We start from the raw sequence: 9,610 nt of genomic DNA, 5'->3' as shown, positions 1-9,610 counted from the left end.
GTGTCCCTGTAGCATGCTCTTTTTAGGTCTTTAGGGAATAGACCAAGAAGGGGAATAGCTGGGTCAAATGGTGGCTCCATTCCCATCTTTCCAAGAAATCTCCATACTGCTTTCCAAATTGGCTGCACCAATTTGCAGTCCCACCAGCAATGTACAAGTGTACCCTTTTCCCCACCAGCCCTTTTTATTTTCTATTTTGAGACAGGGTCTACTAAGTTGCTGAGGCTGGCTTTAAACTTGTAATCCTCCTGCCTCAGCTTCCCGAGCCACTGGGATTATAGGCATGGGCCACCACACCACACCCAGTTGAGAATTTTAATTCTTTCTGCTGACTCTCATATTTTTGATAATTCATAGTAGTTTGGGATAATTTTTTTTTTCTTTAGAGACCTGGAAAAGGAAAGAAAGGTAATCCTTTGAAGTGCCTTGAAATCAAGAAAACCCTACCATTTTTTTCATGGTGGATATCAAAATTATATATCAATATGGTGGTAGCTTTTATATTAAAGAATTTTTATAGTTCTTTAAGACAATTTTAAAACTTTAAGTTTTAGAATTAGACATATAGCTAGATCTAATCATTGACTACTCCCTCCAGACCAGACCCAATTCTGTATCCAAAGTAAGACATAAATGCATTGAAATTTCTCATTGGCTAATAGGTAAATTCTCCATTCTGTCCTTGAAAGCAGCTAGCCCCAAAATCCTAGATACAAAGGAGTTTCAAATTGAAATTACAATTTGACCCTATTATCGTACATGGCATGATTTGGAAGAACATACCTGTAACTTGTTGAATTATTAATATAAATATTGGTAATGTCATATTAATATAATCCCCCTTAAATTTCAGTGCTTTTGTTCCTGTGTGTATATAAATAAGTCACTGTGCTGAGCAGGAGACACAGAGTTTTAAAACTGGCTTTATCTTCAAGAATTTACAATTCAATTAGAGCTATTAGAGCTTTAGACACAGAAAATTAAGGAGACAATGCAAGGTAATAAATGCCAAGTCCACATTGGGCATGTGGCACACACCTGTAATCCCAGCAGCTCAGGAGGCTGAGGCAGGAGGATTGCGAGTTCAAAGCCAGCCTCAGCAACAGCAAGGTACTAAGCCACTCACTGAGACCCTATCTCTAAACAAAATACAAAATAGGGCTGGGGATGTGCCTCAGTGATTGAGTGCCTCTGAATAAATCCCCAGTACCAAACAATAATAATGTTAATAAGAAATACCAACTCCAAGATAATGGTACACATACTGGAAGAGTGGGGAGGGTAAGAGTAATCTCCAGGTTATTAAGAAGAAAGGCTCAAACTGGGATCTGACTTGGATATGACTTGGGATCTGGCAGTGGAGACGACAGGAAGGAGCTTTCTTGGTGTTCAAGCTGGTGTGCCAAAAGCTACGAGGACTTGGATTGGACTGGATTGGCAGAGTGGGTGGTAGGAAGTGACAGAAGATAAAATGAGGAAAACAGTAGGATTAAAATTACAAAGAGAGAACCGTCCATGCCAAGCTAACTTTATACTTTCTAAAATAACCATGGTTTTAGAATGTGAACCATGAGGAGGACTAAATTTATTGTGTTGACAATGTTGTCATTGAAAGTAGCTTATTTATTTAGATCAAAAATGAGAATAAATTCTTTAAAGTATTCCAAAGCCCTCTGTTATTATAGAATAGCAAATTACTTCGTGATAAATAAGGAAGGGGGGGGGGGGAAACTCAGCATCTAGAAAACACATGAATAGCTGTTCTGAATAACAGGAAGTTCCAGAAATAAAAGGCTAACCCTTTTCTCTGTCACTGATTTGAAAGCTGTCATCCACATTGGCATACCCCCTTAGGAAAGCAGAACAATTTGTAAACATCTTGTGGGGGTGTAAATAGGATTTAAATAGCCTCCCTCTGTCCTGCCTTCCTTTGACTAATCCTCTTTATAGGGTGCAGAATTCCTCAGGCTTTTTATCTGATCCATTGTAGATAAACTCTTCTGTTTTGTGATAAGAAAGCAGTCTTAAGGGAAGATATGCCAGGTGACCTCACTTTGCATAAGACACTAGGTGTGAGAGTCAGCATTCCATCATGATAACTGGGATACCTTGGATAATCAACTTTTAAAGAGAAAGCGTTTCTTCTGGCTCACTATTTGGAAGTTTCAGTCCATGATCATCCAACCCCAGTGCCTTGGGCCTGTGACAGCACATTATGTTCATGTGCTAGAGCAAGACCACTTACCCCATGGGAGACAGGGAAGGAAGGAAGGAAAGAAGAAAAGGAATGGGTAGGCGTCCCAGTATCCTTTTCAAGGGTATACGCCTGATGAAGACATAGGTTCCCACCTCTTAAAGATTTCACAGCCTCACAACAGTGCCACTCCAGGGAACAAGCCGTCCACACATGAAGGATCCATACTGTAGCACTACGATTTTACTGTAGTTATTTCCAATGACTCCTTACACTAGGAATCCACTGAGGTCAGCTCCACTTCCCACTCAGCACCTATGCACAGTGGTTTGACTAATTCAAGCTTCAGTTTCCTCATCTGCAAATAGGATTGATAATAATAGTGACTATTTTACATGTGCTTATTAGCATTAAATGATATCATATATATGAAGTGTATGGATAGGACAAATGTCATGGAGTTGATACTTAAATGAAGTCACCTGGCATGTCCAGCTTTACAGATTAGGAGCCACTCTCATTTCTCTGTGTTAAAATTCAAAATCTACTAAAACTTGCTGCTTCATTTCCATTTGACTTGGAGGTCGATCTTACCCCCAGACATCAAATAAAAATCATGAAGTGCTGAAAACACTAAGTATCTTCCTTTTTGCCCAAGATCCTTGACCACGTAAACTAATTTTCCTTCCTTTAACTCATCCCCTTCCCCAATAAATTTTATGGTTCAGCCCAAGGACCTCACATACTCTTTCAGTTCTTTCCTGCATTAACCCCTTCCTCCCTTCCTCCCTCAACTATTGATGGATTCATACAACAGCAAAAAAAACTCCAGAAAGGGACACAGAATAACACAAGGAAAAACAACCATGGAAGGTGTGTATTCAGTGGTGGAAAGTTAAGGTAGAATTAAACTCCTTCACCCAATTTTAAGATCAGGTTCCTGTGTTGTTGGGAAGGAGACTAAAGAATAAAAGCTTTCCCTCTGCAATCCTTCTGCTTTTAGTCCACAGAGAAAGTTTCCTTTTAAAAAAATTATTTTTGTTGTTTTGCATGAAAAGAGTTTTTATGGCGGATCTCAGCATTGAAAAACAATCAGAAAAATGAAAACCAACACTCACATGTATACAAATAGACTGGCTTGCTTTTAGAGTGGCCTGGAACTGATGTGCTTTGAAGCTTCTCTGAGAATTCCTAAAGTGTCCCCTGCATTAAGTCTGGGATTCTCTTCCCCTCCCCAGGACAAAGCTGTAGAGTAGCCACCAGGCTGCTGAGATGTTGAGCCACTCCACTGAATGGTGCTAACCATTTCTTTTTTCTGTTTTCAGGTACTATGTTCTCTGCTACAAGTCCAGTGAAGAGCCCCCCGTGAGCCCTGACACCTGTGCCACCATTCTGGAAAAAGCTGGCCTTGATAACTGGGCTCTTGGAAAAACAAAAGTAACACTTCATGTAATTTTCTTGGGAAGCAATGATTTATTGAGAATTATAACATTTAACAGTGATTGAAAGTATTGTAGGGATCGATGTAGCTCGGTGGTAGAGCACTTGCCGGGCAGGCTTGAAGCCCTGGATTTGACCCCAAGAACTGCAAAAAAAAAAAGAAAATATTATGACTTCTTATGAATCCTGTTTTAAAATAGGAGATAGAAATTTACAAATCCATAAAGATTTCCTTCATCAAAATTAAATACTTTTGTTCTTCCTAAAGGTTTCTTTTAACAAATGCAAGAAAAAAATTATCTCAAAGAAAAATGCATCTCAAAGATTTATTCAAAAACAGACAAGATTTATCATGAATATACTTTACTTCAAATGGTACTGGAAACAGACTGATACAATTTCCCTATTGTAATCACCAACGAATAGTTGAAAAGCTGTAGAGAATCAAAGTGATCAAAACAGTATTCCTGTTTTTCTTTTTTTGTTGTTCTCAAGTTTTCTTCTATTATAAATTTTGAAATTTATCTAGAGTCAAATATTCACCATTATTACTAGACTTGCTTTATGTGCTTTGATAGTGGTGTGTCTATTTTTAGCTTTGAGAACCAGTGGGATCTTATCCTATTTAATCCCTTTGAGAATAAAGTAGAAAGTTACAACCTTTCTTGAATATGGAAATAAGATGGTAGCTGTGTGGAGGGTAGCTGCTTTGGGATTTTCAGATATCCTCTTAGGATCACAAGATAAAGATAAGGAAATAAACAGGGTACCAGTGCACACTAAATGTATCTTAGGGTGTGCTGAACGCATCACTGGGGAGGATAACATAATGGGCTGAGCATAAGTGAAGAGATATTCATAGATTGGCCATTTAAGGGTAATTATTATCAGCCACACCACAGCAGTGCCAAGACAAACTTCCACATTTGCAAAGAAATTTGTATTGTTTCTTGGGGGCTGGAGGATTGAGAGAGAATTTTCATAATGTTCAGATGAGGTGTTAGTCCTTAAATAGTGTACAGGATTAAAAAAAAAAAGTCTACCTTAGACTCAATGTCTTACACGTTCAGTAATCCATATTTACTTTAATATTTAGACAGGGAAAATTCTGGCATTGAAAAGAAAGATACATATTTTATTCACACTGTTTTCTTTTAGATGCTCACAAAAATGAATTCTGTCAGGCTGAAATTTCATCATTTATGGTCTGAAACACATGCTTAACTTCAAATGGAGTTTTAACTTGTAAAAAGGCCCTTTGCCATCCCAGTTTTGCATGATATTTAAGTAGCATTTTAAAGCTATTTGTATTTTTCCACTTCACCTTTTCTAACTCATTAACATGGATAAAAGTATTTAATATAAGGACATTTCTAATGTTATGCAAAAAAAAAAGATGACCTTTTCAAACAGATTGAATTTTAAATGAATTGTCAACAGCAGAATGGACTCAATACATTAACATGTAGAATCCTGTAGTAATTAAAACTGAATCCAATCAAAATCTATAATGCTAAACTATTTACATGTGGGTACCAAGTTTTTCAAGTTCAATGGAACACTGAGAGATCCTCCATGCAGGGTTACCAAGTGTCATGAGTCAGCCATAAAATATGAATTTAAGTGACTTTCTTGATAGATTCAATAAAGTCTTTGAAGTGACCTTTATCTATCTATCAAAAAAAATTATCTATCAGAAACAAAAAACCTTTTTATTTCATTAGGGAGAATGGGGAAGCTAAAAATTCTAAAATGAGAAGAACACTCCAGATCTTCATACCCCTTCCCTTTTGCCATTTCTTTTAATTTTTTTAGAGTTATCCAAAGTCAGCCCTCCTTTCTAGAAGATGGCATTTAGATCTAGTGAGAACATTGTTAATATGTTAAATCCCAGCCTCCCAGATGTGGTATACGTATAAAAACTTAAATTGAGCAAAAAAAAAAAAAAATAGCACTTACAGTAACTTTTGAAATAAATAGTATGTTTTTAGCTTTCTGTTCTTTTGAGAAAATAAGAAGTGAATGATTAGAGCATTTGAAATATTCCACATATACAAAATATGCATAAAGTATATATAAGCTCTGGATTGTGATTCCCAACCTATTTTAATTCATTGATGTCAATTTCATTGAAATATTCACAGAATTAAAGACTTTGGATTTATGGGGTTAATTAACCCTGCCTGGGTCACTCTCTTTGCCTTACACCCTCCACTGACACCCTATAAGCTCCTAAAGGAAAGTGCCCCTGTCTTATTCATCTTTGTATCCCCACCAGATAAGTACACATAAGAGGTCTAAATAAACAGTTGACAAACAAATAACTGTATTGTCTCTGGGAAGTATCATTGTCTTTTTTTCACTTACGGCATAAAAATTTGCTTAAACCCAGAATACAGGATGCTAAAATTTTTCTAGAAGAGCTCAACATCCTTCACTCTAATTATTGCATCTGACAGAACCCAAAATTTCCTGTTGTGAATGAGCAGTATCATTGCCATCTTCTGCTTTTTACTCAGAGAATGGTTTTCTGGGGCCAAACAAGCAAAAGATAAGTGATTCCCAAAATCTAAAAGAGATTGACTATACAGCCTATTTGTTCTTCAAAGCATAGCACATGATTGCTTTACATTTGTGTGCCATGGTTTTATTTACATTTTATTTTAATTCTTTTAAGGTGTTCCTTAAATATTATCACGTGGAACAGTTAAATCTAATGCGGAAAGAAGCCATTGACAAGCTCATTTTGATTCAAGCCTGTGTCAGAGCATTCTTGAGTTCAAGAAGATACCAAAAAATACAACAGAAAAGGAAAGAAAGTGCTATAATAATTCAGTCAGGTAATTACTCAGACACTTCACAATGTAACAAAGCATAATGTTCTGTTTTGATATAGGCATGAAATCAGATCTTCTAGCACTTGCTATATACAGACCTCCAATTTTCATGTAGCTTATATGTTTACCCCCAGTCTGGGTAGCCTTGATATTTTCCTCTATGTTAAATCTAATCAGATTGTTTCAGTGACTGACACTTCTAATATTTGAATAATTTTTTGTTTCAAGTAAAATAACTTTTAAATTTTCTGTCAAGGACTAGTGAAATGCAATTGACCTATTGCACAAGATATGGCAAATTATTGAATTAATTATGGATCTCAAGAATCATATTACAGTATTATAATTCATCTGACAATGAGATTTTTCCTACTGTATTCCAAAGGTTACACTTGCCATAATTTTTGACAACTTAATTAAATTTTATTTTGTTAAAGGGCATTCATTTCTTTTTACTAGCTCTAGGGAAATAATATCTATAATCATACTTTCCTTCACAAATTCTTCTTAAAATGTTAATAGACTGTGTATTTTGCTGTCTATTTTTCTACAGGATACTAAATTTAAATAGAGCCTAGTACGGTTGGTACCATGTCATTCAAACATTTTCGACTGGATACCCGTAGTAAAACATGTATTTTATGTGATAACCTGATACATACACACAGCAATACACTCTGATATCTTCTATTCTAGTCTATTTCATTTCATTTTTAGATGCTAGATTTTGGCCCCTAAGTCGATTTTATGATCCTCTAAAGGTGTATAGTTGTATTCTGCAGAAAATTGATTTGTGGTGGGAATAATTGACATTCAAGACAGTCGCATCCCAGTCCCAGTTCCATCAATCAATAGCAGGTCATCATTATCTCTTTTGGAATTTTAAGCTGTGAACTTCTCGCTAAGACATCAAAATGCAGTCCCTATAATTTGAGATCTAATCTTTCATCCACAGTTCTGAAATGCACAAAGCTCTGAAAACAAGTCTTTCAGAAATCATTTGGCAGTGGAACATGTCCTAATATAAAGTGAAGTTATGTGCAGTTCTGTATTCATTCCATTGAGTTGAAATATTCCATTTTTCTGAAGTATTCATTCGTTTCATATGGGGTGCTTTCTTGACATGAGGAATGTTACAGAATAGGCAATATCACTCACTGTTTCCTCTCTAAAATAAAATACTTCTGTTGGGTCTGAGGTGGGGACTTTCTATGTCATCCAGGCTAGTCTCAAACTCCTGGACTCAAACAGCCCTCCCACTTCAGCCTCCTGAGTAACTGGGACCTCAGGTACACACGCACTGCACTAGACTAAAACAAAATTCTGTAATCCAAATTCTGAAATGTATCAGGCCCCAAGGACAATTGGCCAAATGTCCAAAACCTGCAGTTAGATATAGATAATAAGGACTTTCTCCCATGAAGAGTAGAACATAACAAAAAAAAAAAAAAAAGGAAAATAATCATTGGCAGATTTTCTGCAATTTTGTCATTGACTTGGTTCATCTATATCATTCTAGTTTTATTTTAGTCCTTCCCTGGGTATGAAAGACCCTTCAGGGAGTCTATGACTGTAAATTGTATCTAGAAGCATCTTGTCACTGAGCCCATTTTAAAAAAAAAAACTATTTTCTATGTGGCATCTTTAATTTCATTTTCCCTTTGACATTGATGGTCAAAACCACTTGTTTCTGTTCAACACTGCTTTGGGCCTTGCATGTTTCAGCTGCAAGAGGACATCTAGCCAGGAAACAAAGAAAAGAAATGGTTAACATGAAAAACACAGCAGGAGCAACCATCCAGATGTGTGATCAAGAACCTGACTACAAGAAAAACTTTGAAAATAAGAGGTAGAATGATGTTCTTTCTTGTGCCATTTTGAAACAAAGGTTTTTTCAAACCAATAAGGTCATAGAACAGTGTTCACAGTCCCTCTCATACTAACCAGGTACTGACCCAAAAAATGTCAGTGAACATGCAGTGGCCACCCTCGTGCTCTTATCTTAGCTGGGAGGTCATTGGTATCTCACGCTGATGATCACACTTTCCTTCCCAGGGTGCTGTGCTGTGGCTCCCCTTGGCCTCTACCAGACTGCTTTCTGGAAGTAGTTCTGTTCCAAAGAATGAGTGTCCTTTGATAATAATTCTCCCTTTCCCCACATTCAAATACCTCTCCTCATCTAAACAGTGTCCTTGGGTCCATTCATTCATTTCTGTAGTCTTAAGAGCCAATATGCCAGTGTCCACTAAATCATAATCACCAGTTGCCCTTTCTACTTTTGAAATTTCTTATGTATGTTTCCAAGCGCATATGAGCAGATCACCTGAACTCATTTATTCAGCAAGCTGTATGCTACGCAGTGGGCACACATAGATAAATGAAATAAAATCTCAACAAATTGCTTCCATCTTCATGGTAAAGAAATATGACCCATAAGTACATTTCTAATGAAATGGGTTAAAATATGCAAGGAGTTTGGAGAGGGTAAGGAGGAGGGAACCCTGCCTTCATGATAAAAATTAAGGAAGAGAAAATACCTAAATGTTGCCTACGTGGAGAAACTTGAATTGATCAAAAGATAAGTGACTGATTCTCCAGGGAGGTAAAGATCATTCCAGCCCCAACTTTAACATCAGAGCTGGCCACAGAAGGTGTGAAAGAATGAGATAGAAGAAGAGATGGTGTCCTTCTCTCCCCACTCACCCACACCTGGTATTCTCTCACCCAACACACTGATCCAATAGTGAATCCCATAGATGGTTTTCCTACCATTTCTTCCCCTCCCCTTCACCCACACTCTCCCTATGACACCCAGGCCAGCCTTGTTTCCTTGTTTGACAAACACAATGTTTATCTGAAATGCAAAGGCATTTGGTGGTGTCTTCAGTTTTTTGTGTATTCAAAGACCTGCATATATGCTCTTTGTCCTTGCCTGTAACAAACAGTCCAAGTAAGTTGTTTCTCCTTGTTACTAGTTATAAAACAGTCCAGCGAACTTCAGAATGACCACCTGCATATCTCAGGGACAGGAAGATGGATGCTATCTGTGACACCTGAGATACATAAACTGGTTGCAGATGGAAGAAAGAAACACCAATTTTACTACTTTTAGAAATTACTACTTGGAGAATTTAAATTA

At 37.0% G+C, this 9,610-nt stretch overlaps 1 protein-coding gene across 2 annotated transcripts in view; it reads left to right on the top strand.

The window, feature by feature from the left end:
- Myo3a (myosin IIIA) overlaps positions 1–9,610 on the top strand; it is a 224,397-nt gene that overhangs the window by 176,520 nt on the left and 38,267 nt on the right. For both annotated transcript variants that reach the window (XM_015495223.2, XM_048812677.1), the window contains exons 26-28: positions 3,520–3,631; positions 6,312–6,474; positions 8,197–8,320. In XM_015495223.2, coding sequence (XP_015350709.1) covers positions 3,520–3,631; positions 6,312–6,474; positions 8,197–8,320 — 399 coding nt within the window. The remainder of the gene's footprint in view (positions 1–3,519; positions 3,632–6,311; positions 6,475–8,196; positions 8,321–9,610) is intronic.

This window comes from Marmota marmota, unplaced genomic scaffold (assembly GCF_001458135.2).
Source record: "Marmota marmota marmota unplaced genomic scaffold, marMar, whole genome shotgun sequence".
NCBI lineage: Eukaryota > Metazoa > Chordata > Mammalia > Rodentia > Sciuridae > Marmota > Marmota marmota.
The sequence above is the reverse complement of the archived record's forward strand: the minus strand, read 5'-3'. Positions and strand labels throughout refer to the sequence as shown.